The 24,168-nt window shown below is 43.5% G+C and overlaps 1 protein-coding gene across 2 annotated transcripts in view; it reads left to right on the top strand.

Moving 5' to 3' along the window:
• The first annotated feature begins 4,007 nt into the window (after window positions 1–4,007).
• LOC130355531 (ankyrin repeat domain-containing protein 10-like) overlaps window positions 4,008–24,168 on the top strand; it is a 54,134-nt gene continuing 33,973 nt past the window's right edge. The window contains exons 1-3 of one of the 2 annotated variants that reach the window (XM_056555778.1): window positions 4,008–4,220; window positions 11,948–12,100; window positions 14,248–14,339. In XM_056555778.1, the coding sequence (XP_056411753.1) occupies window positions 4,182–4,220; window positions 11,948–12,100; window positions 14,248–14,339 (284 nt within the window). In that variant the 5' untranslated portion in view covers window positions 4,008–4,181. Of the gene's footprint in view, window positions 4,221–4,240; window positions 4,519–11,947; window positions 12,101–14,247; window positions 14,340–24,168 lie in introns of those variants that run through there. The other variant, XM_056555777.1, reaches the window with a different exon arrangement.

Below are 24,168 nucleotides of genomic sequence, written 5' to 3'. Positions count from 1 at the left end.
GAGCCTGTCTGCTTCAATGGGTTGAGCGATCGCTTGGTGGGAGAGAGATCAATCTGCTAATGCAACAGCTGTAGGCACCCAGATTGAAAACCACAGGTCTATTGAATGGATGCAGCTCATTTATGTTTCAATGGGTGGGGTGGCTGATGTGTGGGAGGGAGGAAAATGGAATTATGGGATTTGTAGGCAAAAGAAGAAAACTCAAACAGGAAATACCAGTTCACAAAAAGATAGCCACAGTATTATGGTAATCTCACAACATAGCCATTTAGCCCCAAGACAAGCGCAGATCCTTCCTAAGCATGTCCATTTGTGTCTGCCAGGTATGTACTAAAATCAACTTATGGTGGATAACCCCTTTAATTCCTCTAGAACACGGGGGGTGAATGAGACTCCTATGAGACTCCGTCCGCTTTTATATTTTTTTCAAGCAGTTAAAAGAAGGCTAGGTTCATACTACAGAATTTCCGTCGGAAATTCCAGTGCAGCAGAATCCTGTGGTTGGCTATAGGATTCTGCTGCACACCACATCATTTCAGTTGGTGGATATTTCACCACTGAAATTCCACCACCAAAAGAATAATTCTTTTGGCGGAATTCACGCCAAAGACATTGCCATGTATGGAGACGGCAGTGTCCACGCGTTCCTATAGCCGTCTGACTCTCCAGACAGAATTTTCTGTCCAGAGCTTCCTCAGTGTGAACCTAGCCTAATAGAAAAACATGTAAACATGGGTATAATTTTAATTGTATTGACCCACAGAATAAAGATTACGTGTCAGTTTTACTATAAAGTGCACTGCATAAAATCTAAACACCCCAAAATTTAAATTTTCTTTTCAACTTTCCACTACAAATAGTATTTTTTTGTTTGTTTTTAAAGGTGTCATTACAAAGTACAATTAGTACAAAAAAACAAGCTCTCATATGGGTCTGAGGATGGAAAAACAAAATAGTTATGTCTCTTAAAAGGCTAAATGAAAATTGTCTGTGACAGGGCACAGACAATTATACAGTCAGGGGGTGTGAATGTACATTGAGGGACATGTATGCCTAATACACGCTGCCTGACTGTATAATCCTACTAATCACCCAATCACTCCCATTTTTTAAATTGAAGGAAACCTGTCATGAGTGTCACCTGTACTAACCTGTCGGTACAGACACTGATGACAATCATACTTACCTGATCCCGTTCCGTGCTCCCATTCTCTCACTATCTTCCTCCATATGTTCCAATCCGGGGCTGTCTTGGTGCATGGGCAGAGCTTCCTGATGTCACCACTGCTGCTTCTCTGCTAGGTTCCGCTGCTAGCAAACCGCAGTGGTGATGTCAAAAAGCTCCGCCTATACACCAGGTCGGCTTCGGAACAGAAGATAGCGGGAGAATAGGAGCAGGAAACTGGATCAGCTATTTAAAGGGGTAGTCCAGTGGTGAAAAACTTAGGATAGGGGATAAGTTTGAGTTCGCAGGGGGTCCGACCGCTGGGCCCCCTGCGATCTCTGTACGGGGGCCAGGCTCTCCGGCCAAATAGCGGGTGTCGACCACCGCACGAAGCGGTGGCCGACACGCCCCCTCAATACATCTCTATGGCAGAGCCGGAGATTGCCAAAGGCAGTGCTTCGGCTCTGCCATAGAGTTGTATTGAGGGGGCGTGTCGGCCGCCGCTTCGTGCGGAGGTCGACACGCCCCCTTCCCGCGGGCTGTCGGGGCTCCGTACAGGAGATCGCAGGGGGCCCCAGTGATCTCAAACTTATCCCCTATCCTTAGGATAGGGGATAAGTTGTTCACTACTGGACAATTCCTTTAATGATTTTTTGGGGGGTGGCCACAGGTCCTCTTTAATATAATACAATATTAGATAAAAAGTATGGCTGCTTTTTATACCTATTTTAGGGAAAAATCATACAGGGTTCCTGCCCCCATTAATCATATTCTTCGACATCCCGCCGACAACAGGATGCCAAAGTATACTATTAATAGGAGCAGCGGACCCCATTCACTTCTATGGGATATATCGGCATCCCGTTTTCAGTGGGATACTGACGGATGTAATTAGGACAGTGTGATTAAAGCCATTTGTTTTGTTCTTTTAAGACTATTTCAGTGTGTGTGCACATAGTATAGACCTTTTTTTTGTTTATAAGAATATAGGTAAAGCAGGTGATTCAAATTTGTATCATGTGGGATTTATTTCTGTTTTACAATTTTTATTATTTTTTAGTTCCCATATAGGACTAAGAACACTAAGAGTGTAAAAAAAAGCTACCTAACCACATGTCAGATCATAGAGACCATCTTCTAATGCTGCAGAAGCCATGGCCCTCTCTCTACCTGTTAGGGGCAGAACACTACGTTTTGGTCCCCGTTAATCGTATTCCCGCTGACGTATACTGTTAACTCGCGCAGAAGACCCCATTCAATTCTATTGCATGAAGTAGTCACATTGTCACTCCTTTCAGGATGTGTGCCCTATTTCAAAAGCGCAACAGTCCCTGTCATGAGTGCACTTAAAATAACCCCTATGCCCCGAACGGAGTCACTAGGGGTGACTCAATTCGGCAGCAGAAGTCAATGGGGCGCGCTGCTCCCATTTGACAGTACAGTGATCCCTCAACCTACAATGGCATCAACATACAATAGTTTCAACATACAATATTCTTTTCTGGACCAATTTAAGTTGAAACCAGACTCAACATACAATGCTTCGGACAATCCAGATCTGTGCAACGTGTCAATGGCCGTAAGAACCGACCAATCACAATAGGCAATTTACTGGTAAAATACCTGTATTACTGAAACATATGCACTGACTGATGTCTGGTAGCGCTCCCTACAGTACAGGGAGGTATTACATGTTCTGTACACTTTACCTGTATCAGGGCTGCTCCTTTGGACACCAGGTAAGGGCGGCTCCATGTTACTTTTTTAGGACATTGGGGGAGATTTATCAAAACCTGTCCAGAGGAAAAGTTGCTGAGTTGCCCATAGCAACCAATCAGATCGCTTCTTTCATTTTTAACAAGGCCTCTGCAAAATGAAAGAAGTGATCTGAATGGTTGCTCTGGGCAACTTTCCTTTCCACAGATTTTGATAAATCTCCCCCATTGTGTGTACTGTACAGGACCCCGAAGAAGCTCCTGTCCTCTACATAGACCAGTGTTTCCCAAGGCAGGGAGCCTCCAGCTGTTGCAAAACTACAACTCCCAGCATGCTAAGGCTGTCCGGGCATGCTGGGAGTTGAAGTTTTGCAACAGCTGGAGGCTCCCTGCCTTGGAAACACTGACATAGACAGTGATTTACAGCTCCCAGCAGATCTTTCTTACTTTTATATGGAAGGATTTGCTTTATCTATATTAGTTATCTACTTATTTTTCTTTAATCCTCACCATTTCCTATTTTTTGGATGACATTTTGGTGCCTTTAGAACCAATAACCAGGTTTCCATAGAGTTCTGGTCTCAATATACAATGGTTTCATCATACAATGGTCGTCTTGGAACCAATAAATATCGTAACTTGAGAGACCACTGTATACGTTGGCACTCCCGTTTTTATTAAGGGGGGGGGGGGCCAAATTGTAATGTGTTCCGACCCTTATAAAACGACAGCTTCCATGTCCTGACTAGAGATGAGCAAACTTGCAGTAAATTCGATTCGTCACGAACTTCTCGGCTCGGCAGTTGATGACTTATCCTGCATAAATGAGTTCAGCTTTCCGGTGCTCCGGTGGGCTGGAAAAGGTGGATACAGTCCTAGGAAAGAGTCTCCTAGGACTGTATCCACCTTTTCCAGCCCACGGGAGCACCTGAAAGCTGAACTAATTTATGCAGGATAAGTCATCATCTGCCGAGCCGAGAAGTTCGTGACGAATCGAATGTACTGTAAGTTCGCTCATCTCTAGTCCTGACAGCATGATGGGAATTTCACTTTTGCAACAGCTGAAGGGTCACAATATGAAGAGTACAGATGAGTCTGTTGCCCTAGCGAGCAATCATAATGCAGCGTTTACTTCACTAGAGCAGTTCCAGAAATGAAAGCTGTACAATGATAGGTTGCTATGGGCAACATAGACAATTTGAAACCGTTTTGATAAATGTGACACTCTCAAACACAGAGTCCAGAGATCCGCGCGCCCCTCCGCCAATGGCTGCCAGCCGGCCTAGTCACGTGATGGCGCTATGTATACAGAGCCATGCCGCTATGACGCCTCCCCGGCAGTGAGTTAGCAGGGGGCGGGGTTCCGCGTTACTCCTCCCCCCAGCCCCGGTGTGTGAGTGTTTGGGTGCGTGTGCTGCAGCTCCTCGGATGATGATGTCGGTGTGTTCGGAGCCCGGCTTCTCCAGTGAGGAGGTGCTCAACCTCCGCTTCCCTCTACACCGAGCGTGCAGGGACGGAGACCTCGGGTGCCTTCAGTCTCTGCTCCAAGGCCCGCCCGGGAACACCGCGCAGCAGCTCGGGAAGGAAGACTCGTGCTACGGCTGGACGCCCATACACTGGGCCGCTCACTTCGGGAAGGTGACGTTGTGGGGAACGGCGGCGGCTGTGTCCTGGGGTAGAGCGGGAACATCACTGAGGAGATGGAAAGTGGGAGGGGATAGCGCCATTTTCTTCGGTTCCTTCCCGTTTAGTAGAGGCGGGCTGACTGAGAGGACCAGAGACAAAGAAAGGGGGCGTGGTATGCATATTTTATGGGCGGGGAATGCTTGTCTGCTGAGGCAGCGGCTGCTGCTAAAGAACAAAGGTGGGAGGTGTGCGCCCTGTACACACTGGAGGGAAGCGCGGCCGTCCCCTGTCTGGCGCGGCTCTCGCCTGATTGAGTTGTCTGTAGAGTTGGCGCAGCTGTATGTCTGCTGCCCAGAGAGGGACACGTGACATGTACTTGGCTCCTGTCACTCACTGCCTGTACACTGATGGGGAAATATAAGGCTGTGTTCACATGGTGCTCTCATCAGTCTACGATCGATTGTCTGCAGCTGCCATACGCCTACCTGTATAGACTCCTAAATCTGGCCGTACATGCCGGGCTTTGGTTACACACTTCTGTTGTAGATATATGGGGGAGATTTATCAAAACCTGTCCAGAGGAAAAGTTTCCTGTAGCAACCAATCAGATCGCTGCTTTCATTTTTAACAAGGCCTCTGCAAAATGAAAGAAGTGATCTGATTGGTTGCTATGGACAACTGGGCAACTTTTCCTCTGGAAAGGTTTTGATAAATCTCCCCCATGGAGTCCTGAAAAATACTGTCAGATTGGGATCTTAATATGAAATGTTCTGGAGTTAGATCCACCCAATGGCCCAGATGTATCAAACTGAGAGAGAAAAAAATGAAGTGGTTTTCACACAACAACCAATCACAGCTCAGCTAACTAGCTAAGGTAAAGTGAAAGCTGAGCTGTGATTGGTTGTTATGGAAAAAAATCTATTTGATAAATGCGGGCTAATGTGCTCTGTCTGGCCCGTCTGTGTGCCATACAGAAACTTACTACTGTTATGACCTTGTGTAGATTTCTGTGACTTACGCCAGTTTTTGGCATAAATATACTAAATCTGTCGGGCTGTAAGGCCCACAAAGTGTAGTGCATTGGCAAGAGTAAAAATCTACAAATTTCTGGTGAACACCACAATATGTGACCTATATTTGCCAGAAAACCGGTGTAAGTACAGTAAACTCCCACCAATATTGTGTACCTGTACTCTAGATGTTTATAAACCTGACTGGGTTTTAGATTAAAGAGTAGCTCCCACCATCCTCCTTCCCCAGCAGGCACAACATCACTGATGCCTGCTGGGGCCGACACTTCCGCCCTTAGTTCATCTTCATAGGGTGCCTCCAGCTGTTTCACCTCCCAGCTTGCCATCTATTGGCTGTCAGGGCATGCTGGGAGTTGTGGCTGCGGCGCAACTCCCCCCCCCCCCCCCCCTTGTCAGCGATTTTGCTGCAACAATCAACTCTATAATACACACACTCCCCCCTCTTACCAAACTGGCGAGGCCAGGGAGCACTGTTCTCAGCGCTCGCTCCCGCCTGTCTGATTGACGGGCCGGGAGCGAGCGGAGGCTGAATGAATTTGGACCGATGACCCCCTAGTGGCCGGTTTTCAAATGTAAAAGTATGTTAATAAAAAAATAAAGTATATTAGAGAAGTTGTAGTACATAAGTACTACAACATATCAAATAAAAAAAGTTGGTGACAGTGCCCATTTAAACCTTTAGAATGGTGACAAGGTGATATTAGCATTGTCGCTGCTGTTATTACGCCTCTAAGTCCATATATACTAATATATGGACTTCCTCCCATAGCCACCTAGTCAGTCACAGGACAGCACACTCTTCTCTGCTAGGCCCTGATGTAGGGCTGGTGAAAGTGCACTGAGCATGCTGCACAGTTTTAAAGGAGATAGATCATGGGGGAAAAACTTATCACCTATCCAAAGGATAGGGGATGGGTGTTAGATCGGAGGGGGGGAGAGAATCAGACTGCTGGTACCCCCCACAATCTCATGTATGAGCCCCCACACTCCTCAGAAGCAGCGTGTCACGATCCCTGCACAAAGCGGTGGCTGACACGTCCCCTCCTTATATCTCTATGGGAGAGCTGAAGATAGCTGAACGTCTCTTCAATAGAGATATATGAAAGGGGTGTGTTGGCTGATGCTTTTTGTGGGGGTCGTGATGTGCTGTTCCCGGGGAGAGCAGCGGCCCATACATGAGATTGTGGGTGTCACCCTTTGGATAGGGGATACGTTTTGTCTTCTGTTTTGTCCCCCCCCCCCCCCCCCCCCCCCCAAAGTGGAAGCAGGGTTTTAAAGGGAATTTGTCAAGTGTCACCTGCACTAAACTGTTGGTATAGACTTGAAGTGCGGTTGACGCTGATAAAAATACTTACCATGGGCCGATCCGTGACCCAATTTGCCTGTTAATCTCATTATTTAGTTGATGACGTATAGCAGCAGCCATGATGTCACTGTGCTCCTGAAGTGCCATCTGTGCACCAAGCCTGCTAAATGTTATCAACCAAATAAGGAGAAAGGGCAAACTTGGTCATGTGTTGGCCCATGGTAAGTATCTTTTTCAGTGTAATCCACACTACAAGTCTGTACCAACAGGTTAGTGCTGCTGACACTGATGACATTACCTTTTTAAGGATCTATTCACATGTATGGTGTTCTGCACATACTTGATGCACAGGATTTGAAACTGCAGAGTTATGTAAAGTTCAATGTAAAGTAAATGGGGGAGATTTATCAAAGGATTTAGACTGGTTTTTCCCATATAAACTTGTCATACAGAAAGTCGGTCTAAATATGTGCGACTTTTGCTTTAGAGGATTTTTAGAACATGATTCATTCTAGTCTAGTTTAGACGGAAAACTGCATTGGTGCTGAATTGATCAAAAGCGACTTTTCAGCGACAAGTCGCATCGGCTGAAAGTACGCTGAAATGTCAGACCATACTGAATCAGGTGTAAATACAGTCTAAAGCATAGATCCCAAAGTCTGTGGGCAGAATTTATCAAGAGCCGTGCGCACAATAGACCAGTCTAACCCTCTGTAGTTTGGTCTATATTGATGCGGGACATAGACAACTTTGATAAATCTCCCCCAATGTCTTGGCACAGCTTTAAACCCTGTAAATATGCACAGGATACTTAAGGGTAGGAGTCACACGTAATGCATATTTGCCGGTTACCCTACCCATTTTGTGCTTCCAGCTGTTGCCACTGTTTAAGAAATAAAAAATAGGCCTGTGGCCACCAGTAAATTATTTTTTGACATACTCTACTCAGGAAGGAGCCTGTCCGAGACGGGCACTGAGCCTCCCCCAACTCGCCCTGTATTCACTTGTGCCCTGAGTCTGCTTTGCTGGGTCTTTTCATCCAATCCGTGCAGGCTGCTCTGTAACCTCCTTTACCTACTAGTCCAGCCCTCACCTTCTGGTCTTTGTCCCAACCTGTTCCTACAGCTGGGCCAAAAATTGTGTTGTCAGTTGCTGACAGCGCTGTTTGTATTCACTTAGCGCTGCCTAGCAACGAGTGACGCTCGGCGCTGAGATATGCGTCACCGGAGGTGAGACTTCACCACCGGAAGTGACACACGGCGGCCTGTGATGCGCGCGCGATTTCTTTTCAGACACGCATAAGTACAGCATGGGTGTCCGCGGCAAGTTAGCTAGGACACCGATCGGCTTAGTGCGCTGCCCACCATTGTGGGAGTGCACCTGGGTATACCGCCACTGCGGCAACCCGTGGTAACCGTGAGTAGCCACCTGCTGGTATTCTCTGCCAGTAGACAACAGACACTATTCGCACCAGTACTGCCTGAACTGGATAGGTGCTTAACTGTAGGTAGACTCGTGGTATTTCTAAAACTGTAAATATTTTTGTAATTTCTATCTGGTGATAGCCCTTACTTTGCTATTTTTTGATATTATTGTAACTATATATTGGTAATATTGATTCCAAATGTTTTTGTATTTTGCCTGGTTAACCCCTGAGGAAGCCACCGATGTGGTAGAAACGCATCGGGTATACCAGAGCAAGGGCATGTGCAATATTGCCAGGGATTTATAGGGCGTAGTCTAAGGGATATTTCGGGGCAGGGGTCACTCTTTTTATGGCGAGTGCCCCGACGGTCCCTGTGGGAGCAGGGGTAGTCTTCACTACATCTCCCCGATAGGGAATTCTAGGGTGATTTATGCACTATTTTGGGACCCTGCTCTCCTCATTATCCCCCATTACAGACATACTTCCATCCATTGTGGTCTGTTTTTGTATATTTTAGATCTGGTGTCAACTCCAATTACTGGCTAGTTGTTGTGGGGCCTGTGCTATTGATAGGTTTTAGACGTGTCTGATTAAAAGTTTTATATTTTAAAGTGTGTACCCCTCTGTGAATTTTTGGGACAAAAATGATGCTGCAGCCAAATAGGACCATGTGGTGTAGTTGAACGTTTTCTTACACCTTTAATTTGTGGTGTTGGGAATGTGTACATGTGCCTCATTTATTAAATGGTGCAGATCATGTGATAAATATGGTGCTGGAACACATTTTAAAATTTTTATTTTATTTAGTACATTCCTTTGTAAAACGTCTACCTGATGTAGATTTGTGGTGTTTTTGAGGGGTATTCGACTTGTTGTGCAACATTAGCGCTTGATAAATTCATTACCACTGCAAAGTATGAACTAAAATTGACTTTCAAAAGGTTGGTTTTCAGGTTTATGCATACTTCAAAAAGTCCCATTAAAAAAAAGTTCATAGACGCATGTGCACAATGTCACGTGCCAATTGTAAGCAAAAAAAAAAGACAATGATAAATGTCCACCCATCTTCTGGATAGTATGGGGACTCCTAGTGGTTATGTATAATTTTTTATATAGGAGATACAATTTTTCAACGAAGTATATTAACCCCTTAAGGACCCGGGCTTTTTCCATTTTTTTCATTTTCAATTTTTCCTCCTTAACTTTAAAAAATCATAACTCTTTAAAATTTTCACCTAAAATTCTATATGATGGCTTATTTTTTGCATCACTAATTCTTCTTTGTAATGACATTAGTCATTTTACCCAAAAATCTAGGGTGAAACGGGAAAAAAATCAATGTGCGACAAAATTGATGAAAAAACACAAGTTTTGGGGGGCTTCCGTTTTTACGCAGTAAATTTTTCGACAAAATGGTACCTTATCTTTATTCTGTAGGTCCATACGGTTAAAATGATACCTACTTGTATAGGTTTGATTTTGTATCCCTTCAGAAAAAAATCATGAATACATGCAGGAAAATTTATACGTTTAAAATGGTCATCTTCGTACCCCTATAACTTTTTTTTCTGTGTTCAGGGCGCTATGAGGGCTCATTTTTTGCGCCGTGAAGTTTTTAGCGGTACCATTTTTGTTCTGATCAGACTTTTTGATCACTTTTTATTAACTTTTTTTGTGGTATAAAAAGTGATCAAAAATGCGCTATTTTGGACTTTGGAATTTTTTTTGCGCGTATGCCATTGAACGTGCGGTTTAAAAAGCGGTATATTTTTTATAATTCGGACATTTCCGCACGTGGCGATACCACATATGTTTATTTTTATTTACACTGTTTTTTGTATTCTTGGAAATGCCGGGTGATTCAAACTTTTATTAGGGGAAGGGATAATTGAAAGGGTTAATGATTTTTTTAAACTTTTCTTATGCCATATTATAGCCCCCAGGGGGGCTATAACATGGCATTAACTGATCTTTAACACTGATTGATTCATCTCCATAGGAATGGATCAATCAGTGTTTTCGGCGATTGAATGCTCAAGCCTGGATCTCAGGCTTGAAGCATTTAATCAGCGATCGGACTGCAGGAAGGAAGGTAAGAAGACCTCCTCCTGTGCTACAGCTGTTCGGGATGCCGCGATTATACCGCGGCGATCCCGAACAGCTCCCTGAGCTAACCGGCCCTTTTTACTTTCACTTTTAGCCGCGTGGCTCAGCTTTGAGCACGCGGCTAAAGGGTTAATAGCGCGCGGCACCGCGATCAGTGCTGCGCGCTATTAGAGGTGGGTCCCGGCTTCACTATGACGCCGGGCACACCGCGATATGATGCGGGGTCACCGTGTGACCCCGCATTATATCGCAGGACCGGGACCCAGGAGGTACTCACACGTCCTGGGTCCTTAAGAGGTTAAAAAGGTTAATGTCTTGCCAAGATATACTACACACAGTTTTTGATTCTGACACTGCCAGTGACAAAAAGCCTGCATACTTACCTCACCTGGTCCCCCTAATCTTCGGCTGTTATTTATTTGCTGCTTCCATTATTAGAAGTGTAGGGGGGGGGGGGACTGCTAGTGTTTTGCAGTACCCCTTTGGACTGCATACCTTCCTGTACAGCTGTCCAGGCATGCTGGGAATTGTAGTTTTGCAACATCTGGAGGGCCACAGTTTGGGGACCATTGCTGTACAGTAAAGGTTTGTTTGTTTTATGGCTACCAAAACTGTCAATTTTCAATGTGGGTTTTACATTTCTTATTGAAATCAATATGATGCAGATTTTGGATACAGAATCCTCATAAAATATACTTGGGATAAGACTAAAGTGCCACTATTTAGGTTCTGTTGTATTGATATGCTTTAATTTCTTTCCACTAGATTAGATTTGACTTGTAATTCTTCCCAGGTATGTGGAAATCTTGTTGCCCGGGACATGCAGTTCCGGGCTCCAGGCAGGTGACTTTTTCATGCATTTAACTCCGCTTTGGACAAGCAGGGTGGGATAAACTTTCCCCTTTGATTTTATTATGCCAGTGCTCGGGTGAATGGAGCGGGCTCCTGACTCGAGCCCGCGACATACCTGGCGACCCCCAGTTGATTCTGGTAACTGGGAGCAGTCGTGGCCAGCTATTAACACTTTAGATCACTGCTGTCAAAGCTGCAAAATCCCTGGTGGTCTAGTGGGGTGGATTTTTCTTATTTTTTTGTTAAACCTTCATATCCCAGAAATGTTTTTTTAATTAGAAAAACATGAGTGAAACTATAGTAAAACATGACTGAAACTAAACACATTTGGTATTGCTGTAATCAGGCTGACCTAAAGTATCAAAATAACATGTGAGTTTTACCAGAAGGTGAATGGCATGAATAAGAGAACCCCCCAATTATTATTTTTTTGTGTCTGAGCATACATTATGGAACCCTTATGGGTCTGTAGATGAGAAAAAAAGTTATGGCTATTATAGGATGAGGAGGATAAACAAAAGTGCAATAACTAAATAAACTAATAAAGAACTTATTTATGTACTATTTAAGTTGAAATTATTTTGTGTGCCAGGACAAGGGCATTTTCATGAGGGACAAGTAGTTTTTTTTTTTTTTTTTTTTTTTCCACACCCCTGTTACTTATTGAGTTGCAATTTTATTATCTATTAATTGATGGCATTTCTGCTTTTGTTTTCACAGTTGGAGTGCCTGGTACAGTTGGTAGGAGCAGGATGCTCTGTTAATGCCAGCACAACTCGGTTTGCTCAAACTCCAGCTCACATTGCCGCATTTGGGGGACATCCACACTGCCTGGTATGGCTAATTCAAGCAGGTGCCCATGTAAACAAACAGGTAATTAATCGGCAATAATTCAACTAATGCTGGATATTTATGCGAAAATGCTTTTCTTTAGCATTTTTATAAACCCCTTGTTTTTGTTTTAAAGGGGTACTCTGACAAAAAACATCTTATCCCCCTATCCAAAGGATCTCCGGGCCGGCAGCGGTGTCCAGAACACTGAGGCTTGGAGCTTCCGTGTTCGTGATGTAATACCACTCCCCCTCCATTCATGTATATTGTAGTGGCCTTAACAGCTAGTGCGTAGCCATTACTTCTCTTCCCATAGACATGAATGGAGGGGACATGGCGGCTGTAGTCGCCAGTCATCCGGCATGGAGTTCGCTCCGTGCATGGATGTCTGGGGTGCCGCATCGGAGACCGCGGGGGTCCCCAGTGGAGGGACCCCTGCAGTCAGACATCTTATCCCCTATCCATTGAATAGGGGATAAGATGTTTTTCAGCGCATTACCCCTTTAAAGATAAAAGGTGGGTGAATAAATTTTTTTTTTCTAAGGTTGGGATATTTTTATATTTTTTAAAAACATATTTTTTATTGCACTTTCAAGATGTCCTGCGGTAAGAAACTTATCCCCTAGCATCAGGATAGGGGGTGAATGTCTGATCTCGGGCGACTCGATCACTGGGACACCCACGATCTCCCGTATGGGGCCCTGACTAGGCCCCTACTCTACTCCTGGCACATGAGCTGGTCAAAACACGCCCCCTTTATTTATCTCTATGGGAGAGGCAGAGGCGCAGCATTCGCATGTCTGCCTCTCCCATAGAGATGAACGGAGGGGGCGTGTTTCGACCAGCTGACGTGCTGGGTCCGAAACTCCCTCTAGCAGAGCAGTGCCCTGTACGGGATATTGCGTGGGGTCCGAGTGGTCAGACCCCAGCGATCAGACGGGATACATTTTCTTACAGCTTGACATTTTCTTTAAGTCCTTCTAGGGGGCTTTCATTAAATTGGTTATACTGATCAATGCTAGGCTTACTAGTAGAGCCTTTTTTCAGGGAGGCTAGAAAAGTGCCAAATCATCAATGCAGCAATATCCTCAACTTTTGATTTCAAATAAACAGTTTTTCTTCTTTATTTTTATAGCATTTCATATAATCAAGAGCAATATACAAACAACTTGTTGCACGTTTTCTGTAGATTTTGGTACAAACTTTTTCGGTTTACGGTTTATATCTACCTTGGGTGAACTCTAAATTAGGCTTTCCACTGACACACACAAAGCCAGTTACCTTTTAGGTCAGTATTAACCCCTTAACGACGCAGGAAGCAAATGTGAGCTGGTACTTAACACACCAGGACATGCATTTACGTCTTATACATAACTGCGAGCATCGGAGCAAAGTTCGGGTCATGCGCCGCAAGTCCCGGCTGCTGATAGCAGCCAGGGACCCGCCGGTATTGGCCGACATCCGCGATCGCGCGGATGTCCCCCATTAACCCCTAAGATGCAGTGATCAATACAGATCACACCATCTGCAGCATTGCGGTCACTAAAATGGATGATTGGATCTCCCGCAGCGCTGCCGCGGCGATCCGATCATCCAGAACGGCAGACGGAGGTCCCCTCACCAAAAACGAAAACATTAAATAAATGGGCTGAGTCCTTAAGGGGTTAAAGGAAATCTGTCAGCAGTACCGTATCACCCGCACTAACCAGCCGTTCTGCCACAATTCGCTTTTTTCTTTTTATGCATATGAGGGCCTAAAATGATTATGAATATTGATGAGCCGGGCGGAGCGCCCACCTGGCAAGGATGATATCGGTGTGCCCCTAGCTCAGGGAGCTCTGCCCATGCCCCAAGGCCCTCATTTGCATAAAAAAGAAAAAGGCAAATTGCCTCGAACCGCTGGGCGAATCTGGAAGCCAGGAATATCGTTTTGATCAGCATCACGCGCACTACAAGCCTGTGTGACAGCTTTAGTGCGGGTGATACTGCTGACAGATTTCCTTTTAATCTTGAGAGAGAAAAGGGAATAATACTAAACAGATTCCATAACACTTTTAATGTTTGTTCCAAGATGTGGAAAAATATATTTTTTTAATTGTCAAACAATTGCTTGTGCCTTTATTTTACTTTTATGATGTTTACTTTAATTTAGTTCCTCTTACTTTTTTTCCTTTTTTATTTTTTTCTAGGACTATGTGGGTGAGACCCCTGTCCACAAAGCAGCAAGGGCAGGTAGCATGGACTGCCTTAAAGCCCTTGTATCCAATGGAGCTCAAATAGAGTATGTGACTTTTTTGTTTTATTTCTTATGCTATAACACATTTTAAGAGAAATCAAGTACGACACATAGACAGGCATTCTACATAACAAATGAGTAGACTCATTTGTGGAGTCCTGTTTGGGCCAAGCCATCTATTATTTCTTGCACATTGCTGAAAAAATTAAAATGCATGGTGCTTTATATTAACGCTCACATACCACATTTATACACATATTCCATTGATAAGTCTTCTGTATTAGTAACATACTAGATACATTATTGTGCTGTTTTATGTACATTGTTTAACCATTTTTGTCTTGAAGGTTTTTATAGACTTCCTTCTAAACTGCTTCCTACCAACTCAAGTAGACGTATTTGCTCATACAAATCACAACAGTGACCGGTATATATTTGCAGTCATGTGACTTTAAAGCAGGTTTTGTTTTTTACTTTTCATCTTAATGCTGCAGACTTGTAAAAAATTGGAAATTTTCCTATCGGAAAATTTGTATTTTAATAAAGACAAAACGTGAGTATTATGCTTAAACCTCTTTTTACTGACTCAGCAGCAAATAGATACTGTATGAATTAAAGAAAACATTTTAACAAATAGTGTATAACCGTGCAACCCAGTATGATGACCTATTATGATAACCAATCAGGTAGCATCACAGGTGATATAAGTCCTTGACACTCAGGTAACTTCCTTCTTCTTTGCAAAGTATTATCAGATGAGAAGATTAACAGGAACAAAGCTGGAAATGGAACACCGGTGGAAGATTAAGGAAATGACGAAACCATGAAGACCCATCTATGTTGGAACGGAAGGGTGGTTGAAGTTCACTGTGGAGCTGTTGAAGCAAAATAGAGACAAAATAGAATTATAGGGATGGGCTCAGGGAGGGATAATACTCGCGTCTTGTCTTTATTTATATATATTTATATTACACTATAATAACATACATGTGGGATTCAGGTCTAAAATAAAAAGTCCTGAAAGTAGAAACAGAAGCCCAGTTGGCTGCTTTGAAGAAGTCTGAAAGAGAAGCACCAGATTGACAGTTTAGTGGAAACTGCACTCCTAGTAGAATGGGCAGTAAATTTTGAGATATCAATGCCAGCTAGATGCATTGTTTGACCCATCTGGCGAGAGTGGGTGAAGAGACAGGAGCATGTGGTTTGCAAAGGGAAATTAATAATTGAGAAGAAGGAAATCTGAGAGATTCTGTTCTGGATTCGTAAGAACGAAGGCAGCGAAAGACAGAGTTTTTCATGATGAGGAAAAGGGTAGAAAACGGATTGAATGTTTTTTGTACGTCGATGAATAGAAAACACTACACCTTGAGGTGTTAAGTGTCTGCAAGAAATATCCAAAGATCTGACGTCAGAAACTCGTTTGACAGAGATTAGACCTAAGAGTAGTAAGTTTGAAGGAAATAAATTTTAGAGATAAGGAATCATTGTCCTCCCAGGAAATTAACATATACAGGATCAAATTCACATGTGGAAGTGCATTTAGGTAAAGGTGGTCTACAGAAGCAGATGCCCTTAAGAAGTTGGCAAACAAGAGGATGTTTACCAACAGGGAAAGTCAATAGGGAGGTGTTTGGAAGAAATAGCCGACCGGTAGAGATGGTTCTGTAAGAAATTTAAGATGTGATGTATAGGTGCTTGTAAGGGATCCAGATGTCGTTGATCGCACCAATGAGACCAAAGTCCCCAGGCAGATCTGTAAGCTGATTTGGTACCTGGGGCCCAAGAGTCTGAGAGGATATCTTGAGCAGATTTTGAAAATTGGAAGTCGGGTCTTGTTTACCTGAAATCAACCAAGCAACCAGAGTTAGTTGGTCTGAAAGAATCAGAGGATGGTAATTTCCTTGAGGATCCTGAAAAGAAGGGAGGAGACGAGGAAAATCGATGAGATGTAAGATCTGAGGAAACCACGGTTGAGTTGGCCACAGTGGAGTGATGAGGACCAATGTGGTCTTCTGAATGGATGTTTGAAATAAAACCCAGGAATAAGATTGAATGGGGCAAACGCATACAGAGTCTTGAGGCCAAAATTGAAGGAAGGCATCTACACCTAAAGCCTCTGGATCTGAGCACCAGCTGAAAAATAGGGGTAATTGAGTGTTGAGACGGGAAGTGAAAAGATCCAGATGAAGAGGACCCCATAAAGAATTGATTGATTTGAAGACTAGAGGATGAAGTGTCGTATTGCTGGAATCTGTCAGATAACGGGAATACCAATACGCTACCGAACTGAAAATTCCCGGAAGATATTCCGCCTTCAGGATGATGTCCCTGTCCAGACAGAAATGCCAAAAATCTTTGGCAAAATCTGCAAGAATTTTGGAATTCGTACCTCCTAAATGATTGATATATAGGACAGCGGAAATATTGTCCATGCGAAGGAGGATACAATATTGGGATAAATGTTTTGGAAAACTTTAAAGCAAAAAATCCCGCTAGCAATTCTATACAGTTGATGTGTAGGTGAGATTCCGATGGAGACCATTTTCCTCCAGTAAAAAAGGGAAGCGTAGCGAGCTCCCCATCCGGAAATACTCGCATCTGATTCTAGGATGATGTCTGGATTTGGATGAAAAATCGCTTTCCCGTTCCAGGACTCTGTGAGCGAGCCACCAAAGGAGTAGTTCTTTAGCTTCTGAAGAGAGGGGAATTTTGTCGGAATAACAGAGACTTTCCTTTAGATGCCGTATCTTCAGGCATTGGAGAGCTCTGTAATGAAGAGGAGCTGGAAAAATGGCTTGAATGGAGGCTGAAAGGAGACCCACGATTAGAGCTATCGTCCTCAAAGAAATTGAGTCCTTACGGAGAACCTGACGGATCTCCTTCCGAATAGTTTTTAGTCTTCTTGGGGGAAGACTTAGAGTGGTCAATTGGGTATTGAGCATGAACCCCAAAAACTCTAGTTCCTGAGATGGAATTAGAACCGACTTCTTTAAATTTCTGAGAAAACCTAATTGGGTCAAGAGTCACTGTCCAATTCATATGAAGCAAAAGTAACTCTTTTGATTGGGCCATGAGAAGTAGATCGTTGAGATAAATGATCAGACGAACCCCTTGACTTCTGAGAGGCCGCCACTGGTTTCAACAGTTTTGTAAAACACCAGGGGGCTGAGGATAGGCCGAAGGGAAGGCAAGTGAATTGCCATTTTTGTTTTTTTTCAAAGGAATTGTAGGAACATTTGAGATGAAGGATGGATTGGAACTTTTAGATATGCATTCTTTAGATCTATCTTCACTAACCAATCGTGTTTTAATAGAATGTCTCTTGGTAAATGAATGCCCTCCATTTTGAAGTAGCCATAGACTACTAGATTGTTTAGGAGTCTCAAATTGATCACTTGGCTTTGACCTTCATCTTTCTTTTTTACTAGAGATAAGTTGCTTAGGAAACCCGGAGAATGGGAAGGAACTGGAATTATTGCCTGCTTGGAAACAAGTTCCTTGACTTGGTCTATAAGAGATTTGTCTGATAGGGAAAATTTGAATCGGATGGGGAAGATATGTTTGGATAGCAGGGGCTACAAATTCTATTTGGTAAACGTTGACAGTGTTTAGTATCCAAGAGTCGGACGTAATCATAGTCTAATTGTGGGAAAAATACAGGAGTCTTCCCCCAATGGGATATCTGGGGAAGAAGACAGAGGTAGAGAGAGACTTACCTGTGAGGTATCTGGATAGGGAAAACCTCTGACCTCGTGCTCTCCATGGTCTGCCCCAGTATGGGGAAAAAGGGGGGAGGAGCATAGGAGGGTACTGCAACTTGAGTGGTTGGTTGGGGATAGGAGCCTTTATGATATTTATTTTTTTGGGAGCCTTGGCTGGAAAAGCGGCTCCATCCTCTTCCGGCCTCTGCCAAAAATTATTTGGGAAAAAATTTTCTTCACTTAAACTTGGGCCTTATTTAGAGATGAAGAGACCCACATATTTGCTTAACTCTAATGAAGTCCTCACCAAATAGCATCCCCTCAGTGGGGTTGGAAGGTTCAGTTGTAGCCAAATTGGTTAACTGAGGGAATATTTTAATTAATATAGACCTTTTTACGTTCAGTGGATAAGTAAGCATTGGCATTACGAAAAATACAGATGGCTCTTTGAGCCCAGCCTTTGAGGGTCTCTGTATCCACAGTCGTGTTAGAAGTGGCAGCTTCCTCTACTAAATCAAGAATTTTGGTGAACGAGCCAAGCAAATCCATTAGTTTGTCCTGGCAGGACTTAAAGCTTCTATCCACACCCTTTTTTGGGTTTTTCCCAGTCTTAAATAGAAATTTGGAAAGGAGTGGTTCTAATTCTGGGGTGCAGGAGGCATTTTTAGGTAAAGTGGGGCAAGGGCATTCAGCCTTCAATTTATTCCGTGATGGGCAATCTAATGGCTTATTAGCCCATGTGGAAAGGAATTCGGCTACTTTTTGAATTTTGGCAACCATTCCCCAGATCTTGAGTGACATATCAAAGAGGGGTCAAAATAAGATTCCCCTGTTTCGGTTAGCATAGCATCTTCCTGGGTACCAGGGTCATCATGATCCGAGTCACTTTCTCCCGAGACACACAGGATTTCATCTACATCTTTAATGTTTCAGAAGAGGCTACTCGGAAAGAGTTTGGTTTAGCTCTGAAAGCTGAAGCTAATTGGTTGTGTTTCCTCGCGGGCTGAGGGTGAAATACGTGTTTTACTAGATCCACTGCTAGTGATGTCTAGTCTAGAATCAGGATTATGAGTTTGTAAATTGTCTTGGCGCACTCCTGAAATATTGTTTAGATTTTTTTGAGGAGTATGGCCGTCATAGGTATGGCGTTTTTTGCTTTTCGCCTTTCCAGGGGCTTTGAACCCTTTAGCAAGTTGAGAAGCCGATTCTTTTGGAGACCAATAATGGTCAGATGACGTGTGGGGAGGGAAAGCTCCTGTAGTCGCTGCATTGGAGCGAGCTATTGCCATAGAAACGGATTTCTCTATAGTCTTGTAAAGCTGAGTGTAGATTTAACTACGGTATGAAGAGACTTGGATACAGAAGCATCCACCAAAGATTGTAAATTGGATTGGGCAGCATTTTCTGCAGCATTGGTTTTATTTTCATCAGACATGTTATAAACAAGAAAAAACAATTGGAGGGAGAGAAATGTATATAGTTAAGGTAAATAAATTATAATAAAGATATGTAAATATATGAAATATGTCAATTATTAATATATGAATTAATAGAAGAGTGTTAGGAAATGAATTAATGTGTATATATTATTAAATGAAAACAAACCCTGTATAGTCAATGTAAAACAATGAATTTTCACAGTAAGTCTGAATATTAACCACCGGGTGGCAGCAGACGTTGAGAAATGGATATACTGACCGGAATTGACACAAAGTGATACAATTATTAGATACAATGAGAGGATATTATGACCGGAGCCGAGAGACGCATCTGACGAGCTCTGATAGTCTGAGGAGAATGACAGAGCGCACAAAGTTTGACAGGAGCGGACTTCGCTGTCATCAAGTCTCACGAGATTTAGAGCGAGTGCTCGAGCAGAGAGATGGTCGCGTGCTGGGGAACAACCATGGCGGCGGTGACCCAGAAGAGAGATGAAAGTAGCACTAACGGAGGATGTTTAGTTAAATAATAATGAGTGATATAAGAGGGACGTTGGAATGAACGTAACACGAGGAGGATATTCAATATCAGGAATGAGATATAAAGGACCACAATGGAAGAATATTTATGCAAAATATATATTAGGAGAATATAGGATGAAAAGAGAACTGGTATGGAATAAGGAATAAAATAAGGGATAAAATGAAGTAGCAATGAAAGAATTATGCAATATATGAATATATATAAAATAAGAGTACATTTTTTGTTGTTAAGGTAAAAGGGAATGGAAAAGATTCTGATAAGAACAAAATAATGAAAAATGAATGGGATTGACATAAATGAAATAAAGGAAAAATATTTTAAGATATTAAATGTACAAGGAAATATTTGAAATGAGGAGAATAAGCAACACTTATCTTCATACTCTGCTGAGCAGCAAAGAAGGAAGTTACCTGAGTGTCAAGGACTTGTATCACCTGTGATGCTACCTGATTGGTTATCGTAATAGGTAATCATACTAGGTTGCACGGTTATACACTTTATTTGTTAACATTTTTTCTTTAATTCATACAGTATCTATTTGCTGCTGAGTCAGTAAAAAGAAGTTTAAGCATAATATGAAGCATCTTGTCTTTCCTTAAAATCCACATTTATTAGTGTTTTTTGTTTCATTTGACTATGATTTCTGAATGATCTTTCTGCTTTACAAATATCTTTCTATCTTTAAATTATTGGAAAGTTAGTTCATCCTATTCATAAGCAATATTAAAATTACACTCACAAGTTATGATGTATATGTGGTTTCCAAATGTTAAAGGATACCTTCCCTTTTTTAAAAGTTTTAAAAAAGTCATAGTAACACAGATGCTTTGGTGTTGGTCCAAGTGCTAAAATGAAGGATGTGATCATGACACCCATCGGTCCAGCCAAGACACTAGAGATAGTCTGGTGCAAGGGTTAAAGCCACCAGACATCTGGGTATCCACTACTAGTCCCAGCAAGTCCCCAAATTAACACTTTTACTTCAGAAAGGTGAGCTCCTATATTTAGAGATCAAAGGCCAGAGCTGATTAAACATTTAATCTTAAAAAAGGTATCACAGTGCTACGTATAAAATAAACAAATTACATAGAGGTACAGAAAAATAATAAGAGTTCGCTAAGACAAGTTCAGAAAATAAGTCCTTTACAGCATATTGGTATAGCAATCCTTGAGAGTCCAGCTGTATCTTAGGATATCTTGTCAGCTTTTGCCACAGGCCTGAACAAAGGTTTGTCCAGTATCTCTCAGTTTTAGTGTCTTGTTTAGGAGGGAAAAGGGAATTCATGTGACTGCCGTCCCTTTTATATTTGTTTTGATAGGACCAGAGTGCCTGACTTCAGAAGACCACAAACTGCCCCCCCCCCCCCAAAAAACAAAACAAAACTGGAATACTCAAAACAGATATAGTCTGAATGATCCCTCACCGATGCCTTAGATTATACATCATGCACAAATACAACTATGATACACATGTATGATTCCATAATTAGGCCTTGGGCCTTACACCTCCCCCATAAGATGGGGACAGAGAGATCTTACCTCTCCAGGCTGATAGATCTGTCTTCATTAGCCATTTTTCTTTTCTTGACACCACAGGCCCTGCATTCCCGGGCAAAGATTGCACTTAAGGGGCCTATTTCCTCATTTAGCTGCCTTTTCTTTGCAGCTGAGAGCTGTGAATTGATCTCCACATCCAGGGATCTCTGGCTCTTAGCTTACTCCACTAGGTCCAGTAGAGGATCACTATGCAGCCCTTCCTCTGGTGCACTGCATGCACTGAATACTACCTCCTCAGGGTCATAGTATGCCATATTAATGTGGTACAATCTCTGCCTTTGACCTTTCTCATCAAGGGCAGCTACATATGATGTGGGTTCTAGGTGCTGCAAAAATGGGGAAGGGACCCTCCCAGTCAGCCTGCAACTTACTCTGCCTGATGGGGCTCAGAACCATTACCTTCTGTCCCACTTCATAGACTTGTTCCCTTTCATTGCGATCATACCAGTACATTTGCCTGGACTGTTTGCTGTGAGGTTGTCATGTACCAGCCCAGTAAATGCCTCCATCCTATCCCTGAATCTCAGAACATACTCCACCACAGAAGCTACCAAGTGGAGTACACTTGCCTTCTTGCAGAGACTTTGCATTAGATTGGACATGAACTGTGTGCCCTGATCAGTGAGCGTTTCTCTGTGGAACTCCACCCTGCAGAATATACTGATCAGTGCATCTGCCACCTTATCTGCCCAGACGGAGGATAAGGCAACAGCTTCAGGGTCACTGCCACTTGTTAAAAAGGTACAGATATGACTGGTAGGGGCACTAGGGGAACAACCCTAACGTCCCCAGACTTACCCAACTTCTGGCAAACACGACAGGATCTACAGTAATTTGCAACAGCAGTGCCCATACCTGGCCAGTAGAAATTGTGTGCCAACCTTGTCTTTGTCTTGGCCACTCCCAAATATCCTGCCAGGGGGGTCTCATGGGCTAACCTCAACAGCTCCTGCCTGTACTGCCTAGGAACTACTAACTGCCTGTCTCTCTCCTGGGGCATGCCTTTGGAAAGAGACTCCCAGTACAAGATATTGTTTTCCCAATATACCTGATGCCCATCTGTGTCTGCACCTGGCTGTTCAGCACGTTGTCTCAGCTCTTCAAGGGAAGGGTCACTGTGCAGAGCTTTCCAGAAATGCTCATTGCCCTCCCCCATCTCGTGGCATCAGGAAGCACTATTCCCTCATGTGAACTAGCATCTCCACCTTCCTCTGCTTTGGCTTGCAAGTCACCCAGCTTGCCCCTTGCATCACCATCCTCCATTCTTTTTACAGCTGCAGCCCTGGTATGCTGCTGACGTGTTACCACCATTGTATGCCTCCCTGGGGTTTACCTTCCTCCCCCTCAGTCCCAGACATAACAATGTTACAGGCATCATACACAGGCCCATCACTCCTTCCCTCCTCCTCAGCCATCTTAGGCTCACAGGATATCACTCACTGCTGGTCCCTCATCCTTACATGTCACCAGGGACACACCAAACCCTAGCCCATCTCCACTAGGTTTTAACATTGGTAATTCATTGTAATCACATTTTACAATACACCCCATTTCACTTTTGGAGATCATCACTTGCTCAGTCACAGGTAAACATTTATCAATCCCCTGCACTCCCTCCCAGTTATCACATTTCAGTGTCTCACACAGTACCTCAGAACGAACCGGGCTCTCTCTTTAGCACATCTGGCATGCAGGTAGTGTCCTCTGGGGCATAATGACATCCGACCCAAATCATTCCCCAGCAGAACATTAACGGGAATGTCCTCAGAGACCCCCACCTCCCGCAAACCTTTGCCTGTACCCCAATCAAGGTACACACGGGCCATGGGCACAGCAGGTCGCACACCTCCAATTCCATTTAAAGCCATGATTCTTCCAGGGATGATGTCGTCTGTAGCCACCACTTCAGGCCGCACCAAGGTAAATGAGGCTCCAGAATCTCGTAAACCCACTGTCACCCGGTCAACCACAGTTACTCTGTAGGTTATCTCCTCTTTTCTCCACCACTCCAGACACCAGAAGAACGGATGTCTGTCCTCCAGCTGCCGGTAGAGAATTCTTGTTGGGGCAAGTGGCACTCAGGTGCCCAATCTTATTGCATCTGTAACATCGGTGGGTGTTTCCTTGATCCATTGTGGCTTCTGATGCTTTTGGTGATGATTGCAAGAATTTCCCGTCTGGCCTGGTGGTGCTTTGTGGTTGTGTGGTTCCCCGCCCGGTTCTTGCTCCAGCTTGTGAAGATCCACGCTTTGCTGTTGGTGCCCGGTTATTGGCAAAGTCATCTAGTTCTGCTGCTTTCGCTGCTTTCTTGGACTTGCGGTCCAGAATCCACTCTCTGGCTTCAAAGCTCCGAGTTTAAAAAAACTGATCCAGGACCGTAAAGTCCTCCAGGACCTCATAAGTAGGCCCCCAGACTATTACCTGAATGCAGTCCTTAGCTGATCTGCATGTTAAGTGCAGCTTTCTGTGACGTTTTTTTGCTAAGTCCCAAACTTTTTCCGATAAGCCTCTGGAGTCAGATTAAAACTTTTTAGCAGGGCATATTTTATTGCATCATAGTCCTGGTCACTCTGAGGGAAGAGAAGCAAACGCATCCAAAGCTTTCCCTTCCAACTGTGGGGATAGGTATCATT

The sequence above is a fragment of the Hyla sarda genome, chromosome 2, assembly GCF_029499605.1.
Source record: "Hyla sarda isolate aHylSar1 chromosome 2, aHylSar1.hap1, whole genome shotgun sequence".
NCBI lineage: Eukaryota > Metazoa > Chordata > Amphibia > Anura > Hylidae > Hyla > Hyla sarda.
Note: the sequence above shows the minus strand (reverse complement) of the source record. Positions and strands in the feature narration are given on the sequence as shown.